Here is a 27,096-nt window from a genome sequence, read left to right as displayed (position 1 = left end):
TCTCTTAGAATTAACATGTTTTGATCATGTCACGAAACTAAATGCAATCACTACTCTATGCTTCAATACGCAGTGTTTTTCACCAACGTTTCTAAAGAAGAAAAAAAACAGTGGAGTGGCTCATTCGCTGCGTCCACTAATATGCTTGTAAAGTGAAGCCTGTGTGATTTTTTAATCCATCCAAATTACTATCATAATTCATGGTAATTAAAGGCATGGCTACAATAGTTTTACCACGTGACTTAGGCTCTGTTAATTTATTTCCCAGTATAGTGGTGGATGCACGTTGAACCGTCTTGGATGGTTTAAGTTGCGGACCCCAAGTGTCACCGCCCCTTATGACCGAGGACGTTTTATTGGAGTAAACAGCGGAATTAACACGATAACTAGTTTGAATCTTTTTCAGGAACGCTGTTTAGTTTGAAATCTTTTTCAGGAACGCTAAGACGCATATTTTCAAAGTGATATTATAGTAATTATTCTATTCATTTGTTCTCGACTTGAATCACGAGAGTTGCCATGGCTTGAGGGTGGTCCGAAGAGTCTCGATGCCTTTGGAGATAAGGCGGTCGGAACATTCCTTTCTAGTTGATGCCACTTCCTTTGACCTCGATATATGCACAGCTGGTGCTGTGATATTTTCCACCACTGTGCTGGAAAAAGAGGGTGGCGATTGGCCATGATCATGTGTGTATTACACAAGGGTAATTGTAAATTTTCTTTTTGAATGAATGAAGGGCTTGTTCCCCGAGGTACGGAAGCAGCAATCTAAAGTGACTGTCAAGAAAACTTCGATAGAGGGGAGAAAAACCCTTCAATGATGCCGGCTGAAACTGTATAGGTATCAATTCTCTTACAGATCGTTTTCTGCATTACAATGTTAGTTGTTGTGATCATGTAACTTGGATGGCAAGGGATGTGAGGATTCAAATTATTGCGCGACAGAAACAAATAAAAAACTAATGACTAACGAGGTTCTGTTGTTTCAACTGCGGAAACAACTGGGGAGGAAAAGAGCTAGCCTTTGAAGATGCATCATATACAGAACAAAATTTCATTACCACGTTCGCGTATCGAAGGACAAGGCCATACCATAAAGTGAAATAGCAACTAAGATCTCATTATGGGAGAGATCGTAAGAACCTAAATGTTACTGCTAATAAATGGTAATATGTAATTGCGGTTGGTGGGTAGCTGCGACTGGAGACCCTTCACTGCTCTGGGACTCTCCCCGCCAGGGATCCTGAACTTGAGCAGCGAACTGCAAGTTCCACAGAATATCCTCGATTGAAGGTCTGTCTGCAGGGTTCTTGAGCAGACACCTGACGCAGATCTCCATCATTGTTTTTAGTGATTGATATGAACATACCCTTCTCACTGCTGGATCTACCATGCTCCTTCGAGCAGCATCATCACTTGTAATGCTTGCTTGCAGCTGCATAATTTTCAAGCAGAAATATTGAACTGAAAGAAAATCTACCAATAGAAAAAGACAGGAAGAGATGCTTTGGATCTCATTGTCAGGAATCTGGAACTAGGAAGAGTTCATTGACGCTTTTAATGATGAGGAAAAAACGTGTTGGACAAGGTTTCTCTGCAGACTAAATATAAAAACCAAAGAAAAATATCAGTCACCTGATCTTGTAGAACATCTACATCATTCCCAGAGGTCAATGATCTCCCCAAAAGGATTTCGAGCAATATTAATCCGAAGTCATAAACATCAACCTTCTCGTCTTGATTTATCCTGTTCAAGATCAACATTCAACGAAAAAGTTCTCATGAGACTGATAGCTCTGAAGTGTTTAGCTTTCTGATACATTCCAGTTCACCAGATTAACGAAATTATAGATGCATTAATCCATGATTGTGCCTATATGTTTTATCTCTGTTGAACCACCATAGTATGCGAGCAAATACTATGCTCAAATTATTTTAACAGTTTGCACCGACTTAACACAAAATATACCAGCAATGAGAACTAACCTTGCACTAAGGCTAAGATCTTTGGATGCACCAGAAGATGCTCCATGGCCAACCTGAAACAATGAATTTGTTATGTGCCAGCTCCCAAGTATTGCTCAATGGAAAAGAGTATACAGCCTTCAGGAAGGGGAAAAGAAAATACCATTCCCCTGTTTTCTGCTAATAAGGGCAGGTTATAACTGCTAATTTTTGCAACAAGATTCTGATCCAATAAAACATCTGTTATTTTCAGATTATTTGAATATACACCAGGCACAATCCCTGTATGCAAAAATTGGATGCCCTTTGCTACACCTATTGCAGCAGCTATACGGTGTGTCCAATGAATATTTTGCCTGGCATGTCCTCCTGCAAAAAATAAAAAATGTTGTCGCGAAATCCAACAGAGACAGTAGTATAAACCTAACAAAAATTCAAGATGGAGGACACAAAATAACACCCTGTTGGCATTATGCTGTGACATTTTTGGGTTTCTCAGACTAAAAGATTTTGAACAAACGTTTAACTCATATTGGAAGTCACAGCACTACCAGTATGTTCTCCATCCTAGAAAGTAAATGAGAAATTTATGGATTACCAGAGATCCAGCTTCTTAGCGTGCCATTTGGTACATATTCGAAAACTAGAAATATTCTGCTGACACTTGAATCATCCAAGTAGTACTCAAAGCCGTGTCCAAGAGCACTGACCAAATGTCGATGTCTGAGTTTTGAAATGAGCTCTATATGGTGCATAAAGTTATGGGTACCATGACTTCGTTTCATTTTCAAGCATCTGATGACGACAAAGGAACCATCCTTAAGCCGGCCCCTGTATATCTGAAAGCATAAACAAATAGTCTGGAATATCAGGAAGATCAAATTCATGGTTAACAGCACTGATACTAGGGTGGGGATTTTCTAACGTGCAATTTAATGAAAAGTTCCTACTATGAAACTAATCATAAGAGCAAGAGAAAAACAACTTGTTATAGAAAAAGCAGACCATCTTCCCAAACAATCAAGGGATTCATTTTCCGCAACCATTTGTGAATTTTGTGCTGTGTTGATCAAGGAAATTTCCTTTGGCATGCACTTGAAAAAACTTTGCTAACCTCGAATTCTGAGAGCATTTGAGAAAGCTCATTTTTGTAGGAAATTATGAGAGTATCACAGAATAATTCAATCTGAATGAAATGCAAAGTATTTGTTACGACAGATTTGCATTACCTGCCCTTGAGAACCTTCACCCATGAAAGCAGATGTGTCGAAATTGTTTGTGGCCTCCTCTAGCTCTTCTAGTGAGAAGGTACGATATGCTGGAAGGCCAAGTGCTCCTAGCTTCATTGTTTGAGAAATATACCCTTCATTTTTTGCCAAAAAGAAAAAATTAAAAAAGAACTGCAAGGTTTTCTGCTCTTCTTGGTAGTAATATTATGTGTTTTCTTTCTATGCTTTATAGCATGCTAGAGCCTGACCAACTTGTATTTTTCAAGTGAACACTTGTGGATGGGCTGTCTGAAAATCTGTCATCAAACTGTGAGTAAAGCCCTCTCTTAAGCGAATCAATTTTGACCAATAAACAAAAATCATCAAACAATTGAGGTGAGGATTAAGGCATTATTTTTATGAAGATTCTCATCACCTGAATTTCATAAATTTGACAAGGGATTCACTTGATTGTGCTTATTTGGGGATAGAATAGGGATATCCTAAATGCAGACTTGCTTAGCAGTCATCGTTCCATTTCAGTTAGACTTCACAATTCCCTATTACTGCAGAGCTCTTAGAATCTGCTACTATGCATGCACGATGCACAAAACCATGAAAATGTATGGCCACATACAGTAGACACAGCAAAAAAGCACAAGCAGAGACAAAAACTTACTTGCATCCGAGAGCAACTTTGTAGGGTACCCTGTTGATGCATTCTCTGCAATTAATCTAATTGTTGATTTCTGGATTGTCTTCCCGGATTTCACCTTTCTCACGGCCAAGAAAATCAAACCAACAAGGGCAATTCCTCCAACAATCCCTCCTATTACACTGATTGCAATAATTGCTTTAGAAGGTTTCCTTTTCTTTTGCTGAGGCAAAATCCCAACAGCTAATGCTTCATTACGACAAATGGAAATAGGATGTTGGTCTTGATCACCAGTTGCGAGACAGTTCCCAGCATACAAGGCCTTTTTCTTGGAGTCTTGCAGAAGACAATTCGGCACGTGTCCGGTCATAAGATTTGAGGACAAATCCACAAACTCAAGGTCAGCACTGCAAGACTGGTTTTCGAAAAGCATTCCCGTAAACTTGTTATCTGCAATGTTCAAGTAAGTTACTGAAGGCAATGACAATAATGATTGTGGAAATGGTCCCACAAATGTATTATTTGAGAGATCTAGCCTTTGAAGTTGATAATAGGAGGTCGCTTCAGCCGGGAGGCCATCCCTGAACTTGTTCCTGCTCAACACAAGAGAAACCAACTTGTTTCCTAGCTGAGGAAACTGGGGTCCGAAAGCATTATCTTCCAAGTCAAGCACTTGAAGGTTTGTCAAACTCCTAAGGTCAGGAACTTCTCCTTTGAAGTGGTTGTGTGCAAGTGCTAGAACTCTAAGATTTTCCAAATTACTCAATGAATCTGGCAATGAACCATTGAGCATATTCTTCCTGAGACTCAAGACAGACAAAACTTGAAGTGAACCGATCCAATTTGGCACCTCTCCAGCAAACATGTTATCATCAAGTCCCAGTGATTGGAGGCCAGACAATGATGAAAGCTCTTGAGGGATAGCATCATACAGGAAATTTGAGCTCATGTTAAGTATTTCCAATGAAGACAAACGCGCAATTTTACCAGGCAAGGGACCCCATAAACCTAGAGAAACCAATGTCAAGACTTTCAAACTCGCCAGGCCGACAACTGTTGTGACAAATGAATCAATTGAAAAGTTTCTTGGCAAAAGAGGAGTTCCCTTGCTGCCAACAATATGCAGCTGCGTTATGCTTTTCTCATAGCATGCTACAGTTACAGATGCATTTGGCTCGCTGTTGCAGAAGTCAATGGAGCTATTCCAACTGCTTAGAGAAGATGGATAGTTCAAAAGCCGCTGAATTCTCAAAAGGGTCTCACCCTGGGAGGATTGTAATTGCTCTGAACCACTAATTAAAAGCACAAGGACAACGCAAAGTAGGATTGCGGAATATCGAAATGCCTTCGCCATTTGTTGTGTTCAAAGAGTCAAGGAATAGGAAATGAGCATCAGCTGCAAGATTGCAATAAAAAACAGCAGGTTGTTAATGAGTTGATGCTATGTACTAAAAAAGCTTAGATCTCCAACTATTGATTCAAGACCAAAATAGAACAAATGCAAACCACTATTTATAGCAGATCATGGAAATAGAAAAACTCCAATTAGCCTTTCACTGCAAACAATTTATAGATAGTCACTCTTTTTTCAGAAAACAACAACAACAACAACAACAAAAGTCAGAAGACTTCGCTTATTATCACAGCAATGAAGCATATAACCATGCATGCTCAAATTTCAATGGAAAAGCTTGCATCACAGAGTTGATTGGCAAACCAGTTTGATCCCTTCTGAGCTCAAACTGGAAGTGAAGAAGCTTCTAAATTGATCTGCAAACTTGTGCTTATTCTATCCCTCTAAAAATCATCAAGAATAAAATCTAAGATGAAACAAATCCAAACCCACGAGTTTTTCTTAAGCCCTGTAGAAAAAAGGTCAATTAAAACTGACTAATGGAGGATTATGACTTCAAATTGAAGACATACCCTCAACAAACTCCAAAGAAATCTCCAAAACCAGGACAAGATTTAATCTTCAAAAATTACTCAAAGCCAGTTCAGACTAGGAGCATTTACTTGCATTTCACACTTGATGACAACATTCAAAACCTAACTACACAACCTACTTTCAATCCTTAAAAGAGAGAAATTTTAGAAGCCTCAAATGTTACATCACAGTCTCTAGAGACCACCCACTTCAACTCAAAAAGCTCAACCACCACGCACTCATAGACATGTCAATGAGGGTCCTCTAAATCCTACTGACACGCTTTTCCTCTCTACATGCAAAGACAATTTAGCGACACGGGTTCAAGAAAACTTGTAAGAACCACAACATCATTCATGCACAAGTGACCTGGCAATTAATACCACAACTCTGTCTTCTTCTTCTTCTTCTTTTTCTCCTTTTACTCTCAAGATCAATAAAAGAACACTAACAATCTTTCTTTTAAGTGTATTATTTTGCAGTTATTTATTTCATGTGCTTCTTTTGGAAGTCTAAGGAGATGGATGACCATTAAAAAAGAGATAAAAAAAGATTCTTGTTGCAGAAGCAGAAGAGAAACCTTCAGTCCTTCCATGCAACAATTCAGCTGTGATTTTATTTTTCCAAACATACACTTTCTGGCATAATAGGCAGGAGCGGAAATACAGAAAAAGTTTCAAGGGAAGTTAAAATTTAATTTTTTTTAAATCTAATTTATTAAAAGTGAAGTGATAAAAAAAAAAAAAATTCTTATATAGCAGGGCTCTGTCAGCCCCCCTTAATTCTGTCCCCGATGGCTGATACTAGAAGAGGTGACGTACTGCGTCGTGTGCCGACAAATAACCATTTTAATATAAAAATATATTAAGGTAATGTAATAATTTTTTTTTAAAAAAAACATGTTTTTAACTCAATTATATTTAATAAATTTGATTAATTTAAATAATAAGAGTAAAAAAATATAATGATAATAAATAAATTAACAAAAAAATAATAGTATAAAAAAGATTAAAAAAAAAAAACACTCGATTCGAGCCTATTCAATTTAGCATGTCAAATACTAATATCAAATAACCTTATTGAAAATAAATAAAATAAAATTATAAAGTTTAATTATCAAACAACCTAATATTAAAGGGCATAATTTTTTAAAAAAAATAATTTTAAAAAACAATGAAAAAAAATATATTTGAGTTATCACAAGTTAACCGGCTAACCTGTAACTATAGGTATAAGATTAGGATAAGCCTATGTAAAGAAGATCGAAAAAAAGAAGAAGCATAAAGATCAATTCTCAATAAATCAAATATTAAAAAGTAAAATTAAAAAAAATTAATTTTAAAAAAGACCTAAAATATTAAAATCAACTTGTATTAACTTTTAAAACTCGCGACTATAATCATGAGCTTTATACTAATTTTATAGAAGGCAAACCCTAACCAATAACGAAACAAAATTTCAAATCATCAAAATACGAAAGGGATGAGATTGAAAAAAAAATAATAAATAAATAACAATTAAAAGAATAGAGACTAAATTTAATATAAAAATAATTTAAAATCAAATTATAAGAGATAAAAAAAACAAACAATAATTAAAAAAAAAAACTAAATGATGAGAGGAAAATTAAAGAAAAAAAAATTAAAAAAAAAGATAAAAACAAAAAAAAATAACATTAAAAAAATAAGAAACAAATTAAAAACAAAAAATAAATTAAATAAAACATTTATATTTCGATAAGGGTAAAAGAGAAGAAAAGGAGAGGGGAAGAAAAAATAATGTAATAGAGCACAACCACAACGCCATCATACACACGAGTGAAATCAATAAAATAAAATGATGGAAAAGCCCTTCCAGCGCCACCTTTGAATGTGACATTTGGAGGTGGGATGATGATGCATGCGCCATTTGAAGGGTCCTGACGTGTACCTTGCATGAACCAACAATTTATTTTTTAGATAATATTTATATTAATGAAAAGACTAAATCGCTTCTGTCAACTTGCATATTAAAAATAAGCTATTATAAAAAGATAAAAAAGCTCTTTGATGTAAGTTTAATATTTTTTTTCATTTTGAGAATAATATACCTTTAAAACATAAAAGACTAAATTACCTCTCGTGCAACCTTTCAAAAAAAAAAAAAAGGTTTTTTAGGGCAATATTATATTTTGTATTTACAAGATAAAAAGACTAAATTATATATAATTAATCTTGTAATGATTAATGGACTCTTTAAAAAAGATCATTATACCTCTACATCAAGATCATTGATTTTTTTTATTTTTAAAAGTAAAATGATAATTATACTGCTATAAATAGTAATTTATTTCAAGATGTAGAGTAAATTCTCCATACATTTTAAGGTATTTTTATAAATGATTCTTGGAAAAGGAGTCTGTCGTGTTTATCCTAATATATTTAATTACATCTAATCTATTTATGAAAAAATAATGTTTCTCTCATCTAAGTCACGTGATATATTTCCTTCAATTTTGATGGCAAAAATCTAAATGGAAGTTAGATTAGACATCCAATAATTTCCTAAGAATATATAAAATATAATTAAACATATAAAAACACACTAAACACAATCCTTAAGATATAATTACATGAGTGGTTTCTCTATTAATTAATTCTTGTAAATATAAAAGTTAGGTGAGGAAGAAGACGACACAGACAGTAATGTAAGCTTTCACTCTCTGGGGCAGGTAAGCTTTGGCTTTCCAAGGCCCTGTCATTACATGTCTGTGTCTAACAGTAATTCCCCTTTCATTTCATTTGAATTTTATGATCTTTGTCGCTTACCATCACAGCACTAGATTTTGTTTGCAGCTCACTCCAACCAGATATTCAATTTATTCTTCTTTCTGTATATTTAATGTCCTGCTGGAGGCGTTCATGGTGTTCTTGCTAATTAATCTTCAGACATGATATGATTTTGAGTAAAGAAACTGCAACTTGTATTATTATCATCCTTGAATTGAATCTAGCTCGTTTCTTGATTTTTTACTTGTTGGATTTCTTCTCATGGACAGCTTATCTTCTCAGAACTGCAAGTCTCTGTTGCTTGTGATCGTATGAAATGATGTTTTCTGGGATTCTTCTTCCTTCACTGAAGATGCCAGAAGGAATTTTGAACTCCTGGTTACTACCTCAAGCAAGCATCACACCATGAAATTATCAAGACATGGCGTGGGAGTGGCACTTTTGCCCTAAAAGTTTACTCTTTTTCCCAGGAAACAAACATAAAATCTCAGAACATGGGAACTGATCTCCAAGACAGATGAAGCCGGCCCCGGCTATTCCCCACATCTTGAGAAAACTCAATCTTGAAAACTAGAATTAAAGCCTAGAATAATTTTTTTTATTGGTTTTTTAATTAATTTTTATTTATCAGTTTCTCTAAAAAAAATTTATTATTTAGTTTGGTTGAAGAGTTAACTATCATTAATTAATTTTTTTAATATAAAATTATCTCAATCATATAAGCAAGTACATGAGTTTGACTTATTAATTAGAGTCTGGTTTTTTTAAAAATTTTTTTTTTCATTTATTATTTAACGTTTGATACTAGAAATGGAGCTTTAGATTTTTGTTACAAGATTATCCTATTATCATTTATTTTTTTATTTATTATGAAAAAAAATTATTGAGACCTTTTAGAAATGTTTAGAGTGTACTATTTTTATTAATTTATTATCATTGTTTTTTTTAATAATTATATTATTAAATTAACAAATTTATTAAACCTATTTAAATTAATAACCGATTATATTAGAAAACACTATAATCATTTAAATATTTTTTTATTTTTTAAAAAAAAATTAACCTTTCCAGTCTCATATCTCATCAATGACATGATTCCATTAAGCACAGCCAATTTTTAATGAAAAATCAACTTTTCTTTTTTATTTACTTATTGGAAGTCCCCCGTTTTAGTGCGATAAAAAGAAAAAGGATGTTTAGTTGATACGACAAAACAATGACTGTACGGGTGACTGACTCACGTGAAAACTCAATTCCTTATATTAATTGTACATTTGATCCCTGTATTCTTAATCTGTACTTAAATTGGTCTCCTTACTCTTTTTTTTTTCTTAACCCATCTCCTTACCGTCTATTTTGTACCAATGACGTGTCAGATCATATCGTTTATTGGCTAAGAAACGTTTTTTTTTTTTAAAAAAAAAAATCAATATTTCCAATCCTATCTTGCCCTTCCTTATTAGAAAGCACTAGTGAGCCCCGGTTGTTTTTAAATTTTTTTTTTAAAAGTATTTTTTTTATTTTTTTTATGTGTTTTAAATTAATATTTTTTTTATATATTTAAATCATTTTACTGTGTTAATAATCAAAAATCATTTTTAAATAATAAAAAAATATTATTGCGAAGCGAAGCTTTCACGATGCTTATTTGAATTGCTATGGGAATCCACAGTAGAGCTGCAAGAACATGCCGGTGCAAATGCAAGAAAGTGGAATACACAGCCAGAGGCAACTCAACAAGAAAGGAAGACCCAGTTGTGAAGGTGGCCCCAGAAACCGAGAGCCCTATCACGGCAATGTTAAGAAAAGGTGGGTGTTCCTGGTGAGCCCACAAACCATGTCCTTTCCCTTTTTCCGGTCACTTTCATAGGTGGAATTATTTCCCTATCAAAGTCAAGAGGCCCTACTCGTCATAATTTGAAAAATCAAGAATATTTGAAGATGAGATAAGGCGGTGCTTTGATAACTCAAGACATGGAAGAATCTATGGCGGATAAGGATTTGCTTACTGCTCATGCTTAAAGGATACAGCTACTGGGTTTTGGATCTGTAAGGATAGAATCAAGTTAATTCGATCGGCCATGGATGTGATAGGAATCATAATGAAGGACAAGACAGGGTGCTTTTGACATCTAGAGAAATTCTGGTTTTTGGTGGAGGAGGTTCTGTCCTCCTTGTAGATCGGTTGTTTCGAGTATGCTTTCATTGGGTAATACGTTACTCTCTCCTTCCATTCCATCACCATGTTTCTTTTCCTCATGGGACCTTCGATGACTTACCTTCAAAAATATTTGGAAGTAACCTACCTTACAAGAGAAGGATCATGAAATGCCAACAATGAGAAGATGGTGTTTGAAGATACGGTAACAATCACTTTTCTAAAGTATTTTTTATTCAAAAATACATCTAACATTGTTTTTACGGCACTGTAATCGGAACCTTCTGATATCAGCAATGAATTGATCAGAATTTAGGCTCGATGTTGAGACCTCACCTCTTCTGCAAAGCTCAACCTGGACAAAGCTTATAAACAGGAAGAAGGCGCCCTCTATTTGCGTATGACAGCATTTTCTTCTGGTATAAACACCTGAATAATCAATTACATGACATTTTAATGAGTATTTCAGATTTTAATTAAGCTTGTAAACTTATGGAGAACAACTACTTCAACATTGTATTGTAGGAGAGGTGATGGATTCAATGGGGTAGCGACCACATCATCGTACTCTGTCTACGGGGTTGGGAGAGGTTTAGATATTAACGCAGAAGATGCAAAGCCTGTCGATTGCTTTCATTTTCCATGTCTGCAATTTGGGTTTAAGAATAAAAATAAAATAAAACCTGTGTCATTTTCCGAGAAAGAAAAAACCCCTCCTGCCCACACAGAGGGAAGAAAGCAGGACTGTCAAACCATCGAAGAACTCTATGAAGAGGAGAGGCGGCGACCATGAGCTTAAAGGTCAGAGGTTAGACATGTATCTTGCTTAGCAGGCGGAGCGGCATGTGCCGCTCCTGTTTTTTATGGCCATCCACAGCTGGTTGCTTTGCCACGTTAAGATATGGCAATGAAGCTAGAGGGTTGACAGAGCACCGGTGCTGGGTGATCGGAAAAAAGCAGAGTCACCTCTGTTCACGAGCATGTCAACCAAGGAACAAGAGTCAAGAGGGCATCTAGCAAGTTACAGTGTGCCACGAATGGGGCACTAAACTGATGGGCCACTCTTTCAATCCTTAAACTGTGAATCAGAAGGGCATATATTTACGAACAGTAAGCTCATCAGAAGTCAATGGAGAGCTGGAACTGGGCTTTGGGTTGCCAAGCAATGAGCTGTTAAAGAGGAGAGATTTCTTTCTTTATCTTGTATATTCTCAGGAAAATAAATAAATAAGAAGGAAGGCTGTATGTAACCTTCAGTGTGTGAATTCTCTTGGGCTTTTTGCATGGTGGAAAATTTATAAACCATTAGCAAAGCTAGCAACTGAAGCCCCTAGTTTTCACCCACTTATATATATATATATATATATATATATATATATATATATATATTTATTTCCCGTTGTATGTTCCTGAGAATTCAAGGTTTTGATTAAATTTCTTTTTTATGTTTGAGCTCCGAGATTTTAAAAGAGAAGAGAGAAAGTTGGTCACATTTTGAAAATAAATAAAAGGTCAATTTTAATGTGATGGTTTCTAGTTCAATTACAGTGTTTTGAAATTCTTATCTCAATAAAAATTATAGATTGGGGCTTGAATTTTTTATATTCAATTTAATTTTAATTTTTTTATTAATTTAAAGGTATTTATGTGATTGAAAATGAATTTATTTAAATACTTAAAATATTTATTTAATATAAAAAAACCTCAAACCACGATTTTTTAAGCATCTTCAATGGCAAAAATGTTTACCAATAGATGCTAAATCCTTTTTTATTTAGAAGGTATTTGAAAGTATAATAATAATTGCTTTTTAAAATATTTTTGGTATAGAAATATATTAAGATAATATGTTTTTTATTTTTAAAAAATTATTTTTAACTTTAGCACATCAAAATAATATGAAAATATTAAAAAAATATTAATTTAAACAAAATAATTTTAAAACGTAATGAAAATATGGTTGAAATATAACACTTTATATGTTTATTTTATTTTTTTAATATAAAAAATAAGATTGATAATGTTTGGTACGCCATATTAAACCAAAAAAAAAAAAAAAGGAGTGAGCCAAGCCAATGCACGCCTAACTTTCTTTCTATGGGGTCAGAATGCATTAATAAAGAAATAGAGGTTAGGTTAGTTGAATAGACATATTTCATCATTGCATGTTATATTTCTTGATATTTTATATATTAAGATTTTATTAACTTTTCACATTCTTACGAATTCAAAGTGTTTGATAATTTTTTTAAATTTAATTGGTGACTAATTTAATTAAATAGTTTAAATTCAAGGTATAAAAACAATTAAATAAAAGAATCAAACTTAAAAGTCAAATAAACAAACAGGTCCTCTTTTTATTTCGCACAAAAAAATTTATTTTCATCCTAATATCTCCATTTATGTATTTTTAGGTTTTACATTTAAATTTTAAATTTTATTTTTTTACTATTTAATCCTTTGTTTTTAGAGATAATAAAAAAATTACTTGGAAAGAAATCAGTTTAATCACATTCCAACTACCAAAAAAGCTAATCTTGTTATAATAGATCATCTTGCCAATTCGACGCTTTTTGAATTTCATATTTCCAAAAAAAAAAAAAAGTTAATTAGATCTTAAGAATTTTTTTTATTTAATTTTAAATTTTTGTTTTTTTAAATAGTGTTATGATGTGAACGATTTTAATGAAGTTGTCAATATGTTTAATTAATGGGTTCTAAAAACTGAGGCCCCCACCTTCTAACAATTTCTAACGACTAGAATCTTTAATCAATGAACGACGCGTCTTTTGTTTTGTTTTTTTTGTTTTTATATATAAAGATAGAACAAATGACATTTTATCTAACCTATTATCTATTTAAAAAAAAAATCATACGTGTAAAGACTTACTAATTTCTTACACGTGTCAGAGCACCTTGAAAACCCATATACCTAACCCTCTTTCATATTATCCTTTAGCCTCCTCCACTTTTTATAAAAATATCAAGTTACTGATAAAAAAACAACTACATAAATAAATAAAAAAATGATTTATTCAGCTAAAAAACTTTTCTCTGAAATTTAAATCATTGCCAGAAATTTATTTCAATTGTAAAACAACACGAGTAATTAACTAAGAAAATAACCATAAAGTGAAGCTACCTTGTATATACAATCTAATATTAATCTTGTATATTAATATACGAGAACCCACGCATGCACACAACCCCCTAAAGATGTGATTGTGCGTGTATATTTTTCTCCACAATGGAGAAGAATCACTGAAGAACTTCAGTTTGCAAACACACCATTGTTGTTTATCAGATACAAACAGAAGAAAAAAATAGTTATGACTTGTGTACTTTTTCTTTCTTTCTTTTGTATCTGTTTCTGTTTCTTCAAAGCAAGGCGAGAGAGAAGCAAGTCCAGGAGATATCACCACACCGCATGGTTTTGCACTTTCCCAGGAGACAACTAGCTACTACTATCATCAACCTGTGGACCTAAATACTCAATTACAAACATTTGTAAATTCTCAGGCATCGTGATCTCCTCCAACCACGCATAACAGTCACCCTCTTCTTCTTCCAACCCCATCTCTCCATCTGCATTAATTAGTTGACAGGTATGTTACGAGAAATTCAAATGCAAATTGAGAAAGTGTTTGGAAAAGCGGTGCAAATCACGTTCCCACTAAATTTAAAAATTTTTTTTATTAAAATTTAATACGGTTTGTATTTTTTGAATTGTTTTAATATGCTGATGTAAAAAATAACTTTTAAAAAATAAAAAAACATCATTTGCATGCATTTCAACACGAAAAGTTATTTAAAAAACAACCACTACCATACTGTCAAACATGCTCTAAGTGTTTTAAACATGTTGGCTATGCTTTCTGTGCATCTATCACGGTGGCCATGCGATAACATGAACATGGGACAAACTACTCAATTCCCTTCACTTTGATGGGTTTATCATTTATAGTCAATCATGCGAGGTCACTTACTTGGGAAGGCAGTGTACGGAAAATCTTTGTAGTATGAGCAATCTCGACCATCCTGGTTAGAATAGGGAGGTCCGAGCACATCAAGAAAGGCACAAGGTGTAATAGCGGTGAATTGATGGATATTTCCTCCTGTTGTTGGATACAATACCGAAGTGTGGCAAGGAGCTGTAAACACACTGTCTGCTTCCAGTTTTGCCAATCGCACTGGAAAACCATCGTGTTTAGGTTAAGGGGGCTGTTCTGCTGGTTCATTGAGTTATAATAGCATGAAGGAGAGAACGAGATGCTCACCTTGGGCTGGTGAGTCAAGCTCATCTGTAGTCGGAGGATCAACCCAATCATATGATTTTACATGCATTGTCCCTATGAGAAGTTTGCTAAAAACCGTCATTCCTGGATGGTTATGGAGAGGGATGACAGCAGTTGCAGGAAGGAAGAAAACACACATCTGCACAAGGAAACATTAACAAGAAGACTATTCAACATAAATTTTACACACTGAAAATGTTTCAAGTTCTGAAAAACAAGCAAACATGCTGTGATTCTTACAATTTACATGTTAGCCAGAAAGTACGCTATTGAAGAAACTTGCTTGTTGAATTTGCTATTTTCAAATCTAGAAATAACGAATGTAAAGAGTTTCCGACTCTACCTGAACAATCCATATGGTCATGCCAAGTACAAAATAATGTATTGGGTCAACTAATCAAAATTCTCTTGAAGAACTCAAATGATTAAACGTGTCAGTTTCAACACCATGTGCAGTACAAATCATAGAATATATTTTTGAAGATATCCTGCCAAAAAAATCATGCAGCAATGCAATTAACATGCTAACAGGCTGGCCTGCTATTTTATACTCTCTGCAAGGAACACAAATGGTTCAATGTGCGAGTTCCACTACAAAAAACCTGGAAAATGACAATGAACAAGAAGTGGCTAGTCTCACCGAGAACTTGTCACACTCGTAAACAATTGTGTAAGTGACTCTTGGAGTCCCGTTAACTGCAGCCTTAGGATTGAAGAATTTCAGCTTGCAACTTAGCCCAAAGTCTTCAAGCTTCATGTTATCTGCAGCGCGAGAAAAGGCAAGGAAAGGACATTCAGTACAATTACTCTGTTACTTTAATGAGGCTTGAAAGTTTTATTTTTGCATAATAACACTTGGATGCTATTCATATTCACCCAGGGATTAAATGCTTAATATAGAAATGCCTCTCAATGGAACACATTCGCCCTAGTAGGAAAAATATATATATCCATGTTGCATTAGTTTATAGCTTTGAAACATATTTGTCACCTAGTTACAATAAGCACAATATTTAGGAATGTTAATCCATGCTGCTATACTAAAAAAATGCATTTTTTAAGGAAATACTACTTTCATTTTCCTAAACCAGGATTGTAATTACTATATTTTATTTTTCATTTCAGATTTTGTATCAGTAGATTGATCATGTTGAAAAACTTGACAGGAAGAATGCTACTATTCAAACAGATTGTTCTACACTTGGCATGTAAATTTCACAAAGAAAGAGGTTCCTCACTTCTGTTTAACACCAGTTACAGAAAAAAAAGGCAAGCATTCCTAGGAAACATGCCATAGAACGCTAAAACTACCGCAAATAATTCAACAACACTGGTGATGCACTTCATCTCTAGCCACATTAATTTATGGAGCAAGTGAGCTTCACATGAATGTAAGGAGAAAGTGCCTGCACTGAGGTACTGAATAATTTCTCCCAAAACTAGAAAAATCTTATTGGAAAAGCAGGCCTTGTATTAGCCTGCACTCACAAGTGCTTCAGCTTCAACGAGGTCCTTCGAGCACAAGCTAACGACCAATTAATGCAATAAAAACTTGATCAAACAACAGAATGAAGAAAATAGCAACCAGATAAAACAAGATTTTCTTTTGTTGGGCCTCTTGCACTAAACAACAAAGGCCAATCTGTTCTTTGATTTGATCACATCTTGGATGTTATCGAGGTTCCATCCGGGTACCTTAGAACAACACCTATGTTCTAGTGAATCTACACTCACTGGACATTTCTCTAAACCCACCAACCATTGGCCCACAAAACACAAAATATTTAATTAGTACATTTGCAGAAATCTACAAATTAAAGCTCAATTTATTTGGGGCAATTCTTAATTGGAAAATTAAAAGGAATACAAGAGCAAGACATTATGATCATAGCATCAGCTAAGAAAATCTGTAGACGGGGAACAAAATTAAAGCAATCAAGCAAAAATTATAGGATGCAATATATAGATTATCTAAAAAGATACGAATCCGATCTACCATCTTAGCATAGGATTAGTTACAGGTCCAAATATTATCAAATAGATAAAATACTACCCAAATCTTAATTAGTTAAAGTGGTAAAGTACTGCAATATATAAAAAAGAAAGAAGAAAGAAATCTACTAAGAAAAGGAAGTAAGATCATGACCATCAAGTTCAAGAACATACCGAGCATGTGGCAGAGTCTCTTGACATCTTGATGCAAAGGAACAGTTCCAGGACCTTTAAACACTTCTTTACAAGACACATACAGATCCTGCAGTGCCATTGTCGGTGCACGCTTTTTAGCCTTCTTGGATCTCTTCCTCTTAGTAGGCCTCTTGGCAAATCCAAGCCTGTTTACATGTGCAGTTGGTTCTCTCCTAGGCTCCACCGTAGCTTCGATTGTCATTAACAAAACACCGATAAAATATTTTGTACCTGTAATCTGCTCCTTGTTTTTTATATATCACTATTAAGATATATATAAGATTGCTGCCTCTTTTTCGTATAAAAAGAAGTACACTAGATTCAAAGAACAGAAACCAAACCCACCAAGATGAACAGCAGGAACTCAAGTTTCATATCATGAGATGGATGTTTTTGAAAAGATAAAACAAGAAGGAAGGGAGAAAGTGCAAAAACTTTGAAATGGAGCTGCGAGGAAAGAGGAGAAGATATATATAAAAAAAGAAAATGGAGAGAACCAGTCGCCGTATATGCCAATTCCCGCCCCCTAGATTGTCTTGAAACCGCTACCACCCCTGGTTTTTCTTCTGAGCTGGTGTCCTGACACGACATTGCACTTTGTATTGACGTAAACACCGCTGCCTTTATTCCTTTTTCTATGGGTTCCTTTTCCTGTGCTTAAAATGTCTCTCAAATTTTCTACTTATGTCAGCAAACTGCGATTCATATTTGACACGTGGTTTCTGTTTTTAAGTTATTATAGGTTTAATTAAAAACTAATACGCTTTTAAAAACACTGTTTATTCAGATTCAAGATTACTATTTACTGAAAAATAAAATGGTGATTTTGCTTCTTTTTTTTGCCATAAAAAATCATTCAGTTAAGGATGTTGGGGAGTGAATTTAAACATTATTGGAAATATGATGGATTTTAATAGTAACCTGATTTTTTCAATTAAGAAATATGGATTTTAATATGTTTTTCATTAAAATTTAAATATTACTAGAAAACGTGAATATTCCTCTATAGCGGCACCATTGACGAAGAAATAAATTATTATATTATTTAATTTTCATTTTTTAAAGGGCCTATGCGAAATTTCTCGAGGGAAAAGAGCAAACTCAGCTTTGGGCCTTGCATTTTTTTTTATGGGCATATCATTTTGCTTGAACATGCAGACAAAGTGTGCTTATATAATAAGGTTAACAACAAGATTTTCAGCTTAAGCTAAAAATTTTGGAAAAATCAAATCCCGTTTAAATCAAGATTAAAAAATAAAAAATAAATAAATTATTTGGGATTTAATTGTTCTTACTATTAATTTTGTTTATTTCAGTCCTTTTAATTCTTAATTTAATAAGGCACTTAACATATTATGTTAACTTTCGTCAAAAAATTTGAGGATTAAGGTAATTGTCTATTTGAAAGTATAGTTAGTGGTTGTTTTTTAAAGTATTTTTCATGATAAATTATATTAAAATAATATATTTTTTATTTTTTAAAAATTATTTTTGAGATCAACGCATCAAAACGATCCAAAATAAAAAAAAACTATATATTTTTTAACAAAAAAAAAAATTTAATTTTTGGGAAATGTGGGTTGGCTCACGTTTCCAAACGCTTTTTTAAGCAGGTTTGTTTTTGTATTTTAAAAGTATTTTTTTTTCTTCAAATTATTTTTTTAGTTTTTTCAAATCATTTGAATATATTGATGTCAAAAATAATTTTTTTAAAATAAAAAAATATTATTTTAATATATTTTTTAAGTGAAAAATATTTTTAAAAACAATGATTCCTATATTCTCAAATATCTTCCTACAAAGAAATGGATGGAAGGGTAAAATTAAAAATATCAAATAACATACAAATGAAATTAACAGATGTAATTATTTGTAAATTAAAGCGGTATTTGAAAGTATGATAGTGATTATTTTTCAAAGTGTTTTTTGTTTGGAAATGTATTAAAATAATATTTATTTTATTTTATTTTATTTTTTAACATTAGCACATTATAATAATCTGAAAATATAAAAAAAATTAATTTAAAATAAAACAAAATACTTTTAAAAAATAAAACCACACGGCTCACTCTAAATAATATGTGATAAATGTGCTGGAGTCAATGACTGAGCCTTTATGATTTATGAGAGTACCTTCAGTGTCTTTTACTTAAAGTACGTTTTGTAGCATTGAAAGAAATGAATAGTATACATCTTGTTTATATCCTGCCCTGAGTTGCTGGTGAAATTAATTTTTTTATATAATAAAAAATATTTAGTTCTTAGATAAATATTAAATTTTTTTTATTCAATTTCTTTATCTTATTCAAATTTAAAATTAAATCAAATAAGACTTAATTCAACATGATTTAGTTAATTTAGCCAATTTAAAAGCAATCTAATTTTTATATGATGACATTAAATTAAAGGTTAGCTGACATCAATGTAAGTTATGGACATATATAATAAAAAATATTTAGTTTTTAGATAAATATAAAAAGAATTATTTAATTTTAATTTAAAATTAAATTAAATTAAATGAGACTTAATTCAACATGATTTAGTTGACTTAAATAATTTTAAAAACAATTTAATTTTTATAATGGCGTGAAATAGAAGGATAGCTGAAATCAATGTAAGAAATCTTGAGTTCTAATACTTGTTTGTTGACATTCATCTCTTTATAGTTCTAATTGTTATTTGACTGTTAGCTTATTTTACGAAATTTAAAAGGTTTTTTTTATTATTAATTTAGAGAATATATATTGCTTTATGTTTGTGACTTTTTTTTTCCTCTCTTATATTTCATTTCTTTTTTTTATACATGACACTAAATCTCCATAAATACTTGACTTTTATTAGTTTATTTTTATGTGATGGTGAGGAGTATCATTAGACTAACTAATGCGTCAATCAAAATTAACATTTCTTTTCATATGATTTCAAGAGTATATATTTTCTATGTTGGCTCAATGAATTTTAAAAATTTATTAAATTATATTAGTGAGAACAAATTGAATTTGATATCAATAAAAGATGCTTTAACAAATTGCAGGCTTAATTATTACTAAAAAGATTTATTTATATTGAATTTAAAAGTGTGATTGTGGTTGTTTTTTAAAATATTTTTAATATTAAAATAATATATTTTTAATATTTTAAAATCAATGCATAAAATAGTTAAAATATATATAAAATTTAATTTTTAATAAAAATTAATTTTTTTAAAAACACAAATATAATCACTTTTCAAAACACTCCGTAACTAGCGCATTCTCTTAAGAGGGTGTTTGGGAGTGCTTTTTAAAAGTGCTTTCAAAATTTTTTTTTTTTTATTTTGAATTAATATGTTTTTTGATGTTTTTAAATTATTTTGATATGCTAATTTTAAAAATAATTTTTAAAAAATAAAAAAATATTATTAACATGTTTTTTTTAAATAAAAAATACTTTAAAAAATAACAGAACCACGTTAAAGTTATTAATGTTAATAATCACTGTCTGTAATAACTAAAGAAAAAAGCAGACGTGGATTAAGATATTACTGGGTCCCTCCATCATGTAAATTTTTCTTTGAATGCTAATTATGGCTGTCTACATACAGAGAACCTTGACTGGGAAGCTGTCTCCAGAAGTGGATCGGCAAATCAGTCATCCTTTCTTTTTAACGCTGGGTTCTTGCTAAAACTCAAGAATGTTCCGAGAAATTTATTATTATTTATTAATTGAAGTACATAACGAACTCAGCCCTCCGTTCCCTTTTATCACCCTTTTTTTATGCAAAAGAAACGTTGTTTGAGAAGGGTAACGTAGGAAGATGCACATTTATGCTTGTTAGAGTCAAATGCTGTAAAAACTAGTGTTTAAGAGCCATCCATTCATGAAGCAAACAAGTTATCAATCCTTGAATTCATCAAATTCACTTTAAACACGAAATGTTATGGATATTTTATGCTTGATTTTTCCAACTTATTTTAAAATTATGAACAATAAAAAGGTTGCTAATGGTAAAAAAATAAAAAAAAAATACCGTTTTCTATAGAATAATACAAATAAATTAAAAGGATATTTGAGTAATATAATAACGATTATTTTTAAAAATTTTTATTTTTATTTAAAAATATATTAAAATAATATTTTATTATTATTTTAAAAAGTTATATGTGACATCAGCAAACAAAATAATACAAAATATAAAAAATATTAATTTAAAATAAAAAATATATAATTAAATTGACCAATTCTTTTATAGGTCATCACGTTAATCCAGCGGAGAGAATTTTTTTAAAGTAAAAATATTAATTTAAAATAAAAAAAAATAAAATATGAAAGGAAAAATAAGGAAGGTGAAAAGAGGGTTAGCGGGGTAATATCGACATTTGAAAGAAAGCAGACGCCTGCTGAGGGAGGCTGAGCTCGGGTCTAATCCAGTGGGGACAAATCAAAATGATCACAATACGTGTCAGATCTGCGCCAATCAACTTGTCGCCCTTCTGTTCAATTCATCTTTGCAGCTCCAGTTATTTCAAATCCATTTTCGCGTATGCTATTACCAATGTTTTTTTTTTTTTTTTTTGTGTTCTAAAAATATTTTTTAAAAAATTTTAATTTTTTTTTATTTTTTTATTAATTTTAAATTAATATATTTTTTAGTGTTTTCAAATTATTTTGATATGCTGATGTCAAAAATAATTTTTAAAAAATAAAAAAATATCATTAGCATGTATTTTAGCACGAAAAATTATTTAAAAAACAACCCAACCATATTACCTAACAAGCTCGTACAGACCAATGCCTGCGTTACCATGTGAATCTATATTTTTTTTTTCTAATAAAACATTTCGATATTAAAAGTAATTTTTTTATAAAAAAAAGTTGTAATTTTGATAAATTAAATAAGTTGTTTTTATTTAAATTATATATAAAAAAGACAATATATATATATATATATATATATATATATACGATAACTTGAGAGGAAATGTTTTTATCTAAGACCAAAAAGACGGCGCTATTTAATTTTTAGCCTATTAATCATTAAATAATAAAATAAAATGAAAAAGTATTTAAAAAAAAAACTAATATGAGCTAATAGCAATTAAAGATGTGTGGTATGGACATTAAGGAGCGAGCTGGTACGAATTAACCTGATATATTTACGTTTTAGATCTAAGGTTAGGATAATTTTGATAATTTTTTTGAAGAAAACTATAAAGCTATTTAAAAATAATAATAATATGAAATGATAATATTAGAAAAATAAGACAAAAAAAGATATAGATCTCTAATAACTTTTCAAACCTTTAACCCGAATCATTAGATTGGAAGCAATATACATGAAAAATCATAAAACTCAATCCCTAAAAAATGAAACATTAAACGATAGAATCGAAAAAAAAAATCACACAAACAAAATTTTTTAAAAAATAAAAATTAAAAAAATGAGAGTTAAAAAAAGAAGAAGAAGAAGTTAAAGAGCAACAACAAATTTTTAATTTGAAAGTTAAACTGAAAAGAATAAAAAAATTAACAAAAAAAATTAAAAGACTGAGTATCAATTTTTTTTATATATGTAAAAAAAACAATACATTATAAACTTGGATTAAAGAGTGAAATTAAAAATAATAAAACTTTTATAAAAGAGTTAAGAAGAAAAAGTAAGAGATCAAACTGAAGACACTAATACATGAAAAATATATTTTTTTGAATATATAGAGTTTTTTCAACATGTTTTATTACATAAAAAATTACAAAAGTAAATCTAAAATTTATGCACTCTTCTAATTAAATAAAAATATGAGTAAATAAATGAAAAAAAACCCATTAATGATGAATAAAAACACAATCAAGAAAATGTAGAGACAAGTGTAAATTAAGATATTTGACATTGCAACACAGGTCATTTACCTGATTGTATTTAATAAATTTATTTATTAAAATAAATTTGTAATAGAAATCAACAAACACATAAAAATTACTGAATAATAATAAAAAAAAGATACCATGCAAGATTACACGTATTAAAAATCTTATAAAAAATAAATATTTTTTTATTTTTAAAAATAAACATCATCTATATAAAAAATATAAAAATAAATTACAAATAAATCATACTAACTTCTTAAAAAAATTTATAAAACACCCAATAAAAATAGAAAATAACTACTATTTTATAAAAGGTTAAATAAACAAAAACAAATAACACAAAAATAGTTAATTAAAATATAAATTCAAAAAATTATTTTCAAAAAAATATGAAAAAGATAGTAATTTTTTTAATTTTTTTTTTAAAATAGAAGAATGAGACCGAGTGCTATTGGGCCTAGTAAGCCCCATAAAGAAAGGGTCTGTGCACGAGCATTTATTTTTTTTTTAAAAAAAAAAGTTAATGGGATAACATTATGTTTTTCCACCCCAAATCTTTGAAAAAAAAAAAGAGATGATGTTTCATCTATCTCAACAAATAACACGTTGCCTGGAAAGCCTAGATTGAGGGCACTAAGGTGGTTAGAAAAACATGTTCTTGTTTTTTTTTTTTAATTTAAAAAACAAATTTTCAGTCTATTTTTGACCAAAAAAAACCTAGAAATCTTTTTAAACCAATTAATGGCCTTTAAAATCACAAAAACCATCCCAAAAACCAAAACTAAAATCAACTTGAAACAAAAATCTTTCTGAATTTAGATATGTTTTTTAGGCGTTTTTCAAAATTAAAAAAACACATAATTTAAACTTCTCTTATCATATGGAACCATTTGACACAAAAACCGAATGTTTTGGCAGTCAAAATCATTGTCAATAACAACTTTTTTCCTTTACACTTAAATCATACAAGTCTTTCTCTCTCCTCGACCAAAAAGAACAGATAAAAAAATATAGTTTAGAATTAAAATTGATTTATTTTAAGAAATAGAGGGACTAATTACTTAATAACAAAAAAAAAAACTTATTAAACAAATTTTAAAATTTGCTATCTATGTCATCATTTTTTTTTCGCTTCAATTTTCTATTTTTTTATTCGATCTCTCTCTCTAAATTTTTTTTTGTAATTGAGTGTTAATTTGAGTTCAATTATGTAAGATAAAATTAGATGATCAAATTAAAAATTTTAAAAAATCACTGTTGAAATTTATGAAGAATGAGTATGGATGATGAACACTCCTTAGAGCGTGTTTAAGAGTACAATATCAATTGTTTTTTAAAGTATTTTTTTTTAGGAAATGCATTAAAATAATATATTTTTTAATTTTTTAAAATTAATTTTGATATCAATGTATGAAAACAATATAAATAAACCAATAAAATTAATTTGAAATAAAAAAATAAAAAATAATTTTTTTAAAACGTAAAATATACGGGTTGTTAATTGTCCACTAAAATAATTTATTAATAATCATAACAATTATTATCTCATGTTATTTTATTTTATTTGTTTATTGCTTTGCTAGAGAAGGTTCCGTATCAGACCAGAGCACCTAGTCGGGATATCTGTGGAAAAAAAGCGTAATTAAAGTACATAATAACAATAAATTTAATAAAAGCACAAGTTGTCCTCACGGACACGTGTGATGGTAGTGGTACGATCTGACACCATACATTGCCATTACCTCGACCCGACCAAGGAAATATAAATAAAACAGACACTTTTAACCATTGTGACTTCTGCTTTAAAATTAACGTGGATGATACTATTATTCTATAGTGATTTTGGTATTTACATCAATTTATATATCACGATTCGCATTCAATTATATGCTCGAGTGGACACATAAGATTCCATGTAAAAAAACACTAAAAATAGTATTAAAATTATAATAATAAATTTAATTATAAAAAAATTCAAAATTCTTTTTAATTTTTCTTCACATTTATGAATTTTCTAGTTAATAATTGAATTTAACTCTTGTTTTTAGATGGAAAAATATTCATGCAAATCCGAAAGTTTTGAACATAAGAAATGTTAACTTGATTTGATGAAGACAAATAGTATTTATATAACTAGATATAGTTTAGTTTGATTAAAATAAATTGTATTTATAAGAGTTCAAAAACTTTAACCGTGTAAAATTTTATATGATAAAAAAAAATGATTTTAATTCATTACTTTCTTGATAGTCTAAATTCTTTGAAGAAGACTTCTAAGTATTTATGCTTGGTTTTTAATCTTAACTTTTTCTCTTTTTTTTTTTTTTGTGTTGTGTTTTTTATGTTTATTATTGTAATTTTGATGAAATAAATAAATTTATCTAAGTTTATCTGTCGACATAAAATAAAGGATACTTTCTTTATTTATTACCCTTATCAATATCCACAAATAATGTTGAAAAACATTTTGTTTTATTAATTTGGAGAGATCGTATCTATCATAGCTTTGAAAATAATCGGCCATAAATCTCACACTAGAAAAACATTTTGTTTTATTAGTTTGGAGAGATAGTAACATCTATCATAGCTTCGAAAATAATTGGTATAAATCTTGCACTTTTTTTTTTTTTTTTATGAAAACTGTACCCGGGCACCATAAATTTTAAACATACAGCACAATTGCTCGGACTTTTTTTTCTGCTTGTGATTTTCGGGTTAGGTTTTGGGTCAACTCTTGGGTTGGTTTTCTTGGTGACTTTGGGTGGATTTGTGAGGAAAAGAGAATTGTGATTGGGACTAGCAAATTTGGTGTTTAGTTGATTGCTTGACACTGGCATGACAAATAGTACGATAACTGCAATTCCTTGGTTTCATATTGTTATGCTTTTTATATCATTACCAAACCGAGCATAAAAGACAGGAGCAGAAACCTATTTATTCATGAAAATAAATATGAAAGAGGTACGTAGTAATGAAGAAAACATGCCAAACATGAGGCTAGCTACAGCTTCATGTCTTCTTAATAAATGTGTTCTTCTAATTGTTGTTGTCCGTCCAGAATTGTTTCTGAAGATAGTCGACTACCTTCTTGTCCACCTGGAAGGCCTTGGTTAGAACATTAGGATTAATGGGTGGATCTGCTCCAAACACTGCGTTTGCAATTGTAATCACACCAGGGTTCTGGCTGCTTAAACTGGCTAATGCAACGGCATTGGTTTTTCCCACATTGAGCTGGAAATGAATGAGTCCGACTGGGAACACAAAAACATCTCCGGGATTTAAGACCTTGGTGATTAGGCGATTATCTCCGTTAGCCAGGTTAGATGTAACAAAACCAACATAGAGGGTACCCTCCACGACCACTAGGATCTCAGTGGCACGAGGGTGAGTGTGGGGTGGGTTCAGGCCACCATATGGTGCAAAATCTATGCGAGCCAAGGATATGCCAAGAGTGTTGAGTCCTGGAATTTGAGCAACATTGACAGCAGTGACATTTGAACCAACTGGACTGGAAGTGTCCCGAGGAACGTTGAATCCAGAAAAGAAGAAATCCTTTTCAGTAACTTGCTGTGGGTCCTTGCAGAATTTTCCGTTCACGAACAGTGCATGAGAAAGGCATTTGAAGCATGCCCATCAAAAGTTAGTCAATTAATAGAGAATGAAGATATTAAAATATATACAGGATGCATGGTATTTTCAGTGCAATATATCATGTAACTCCTGACAAAAACTCTTGACGAAACACACTTAAAAAGCACATACCACCATCGGTTTCTTCATGGCAACACAGAAGTCCTGAAGAGGACTAGGATCAGAGGCAGAGGCAAATGAAGAAGCCAAAGCCAGGACGACAGAAACCACTAGAAACTTGAGTCCTTCCATCAGATTCTATACGGATTTTTCTTGTGGAGAGGGGTGAGTTATCTAGCGAGGATGCAAGGCCATTTATAGAGTGGAGCCATTGAATTAGTCCTAAATGAAGGCGACGAAGACTCAGTAGCTGCTCGTTCTATGATGTCAGTGATGAAACCAAGTCCTCAAAACATTTGACATTATCCGTCATTTGCCAATATTATCTTTATAATACTC

General features: G+C 31.2%; 3 protein-coding genes across 7 annotated transcripts; all 3 read right to left on the bottom strand.

Annotated features, from left to right (window-relative positions):
• Positions 1–1,040: 1,040 nt before the first annotated feature.
• Positions 1,041–6,467, bottom strand: LOC118053639 (probable inactive leucine-rich repeat receptor-like protein kinase At3g03770). Of its 5 annotated transcripts, none has more exons than XM_035064942.2 (8): positions 6,336–6,467; positions 3,853–5,224; positions 3,195–3,328; positions 2,564–2,804; positions 2,129–2,334; positions 1,987–2,039; positions 1,636–1,747; positions 1,041–1,435 (listed from the first exon to the last, which is right to left on the bottom strand). In XM_035064942.2, the coding sequence occupies exons 2-8, from the start codon at positions 5,180–5,182 to the stop codon at positions 1,157–1,159; spliced, it is 2,355 nt and encodes a 784-aa protein (XP_034920833.1). In that variant the 5' UTR covers positions 5,183–5,224; positions 6,336–6,467; the 3' UTR covers positions 1,041–1,156. The 5 variants fall into 5 exon arrangements, with proteins under 5 accessions (XP_034920833.1, XP_034920832.1, XP_034920834.1 ...); XM_035064941.2 differs by lacking the exon at positions 6,336–6,467 and adding an exon at positions 6,125–6,314; XM_035064943.2 differs by lacking the exon at positions 6,336–6,467 and adding an exon at positions 6,139–6,314.
• Positions 6,468–13,787: 7,320 nt separating this feature from the next.
• On the bottom strand, positions 13,788–17,679 carry LOC118053627 (plant cysteine oxidase 2). The gene is made up of 5 exons (XM_035064927.2): positions 17,143–17,679; positions 15,617–15,738; positions 14,959–15,115; positions 14,668–14,871; positions 13,788–14,266 (listed from the first exon to the last, which is right to left on the bottom strand). Exons 1-5 carry the CDS (start codon positions 17,363–17,365, stop codon positions 14,136–14,138), a joined length of 837 nt encoding a protein of 278 aa, XP_034920818.1. The 5' UTR covers positions 17,366–17,679; the 3' UTR covers positions 13,788–14,135.
• An 8,179-nt stretch (positions 17,680–25,858) lies between these two features.
• On the bottom strand, positions 25,859–26,889 carry LOC118053632 (germin-like protein subfamily 1 member 14). Its single transcript, XM_073404070.1, has 2 exons — positions 26,770–26,889; positions 25,859–26,640 (listed from the first exon to the last, which is right to left on the bottom strand). Exons 1-2 carry the CDS (start codon positions 26,887–26,889, stop codon positions 26,044–26,046), a joined length of 717 nt encoding a protein of 238 aa, XP_073260171.1. The 3' UTR covers positions 25,859–26,043.
• Positions 26,890–27,096: the final 207 nt, after the last annotated feature.

The sequence above is a fragment of the Populus alba genome, chromosome 13 (genome assembly GCF_005239225.2).
Source record: "Populus alba chromosome 13, ASM523922v2, whole genome shotgun sequence".
NCBI classification, from domain to species: domain Eukaryota; kingdom Viridiplantae; phylum Streptophyta; class Magnoliopsida; order Malpighiales; family Salicaceae; genus Populus; species Populus alba.
This window is presented reverse-complemented; position numbering and strand designations above follow the sequence as displayed.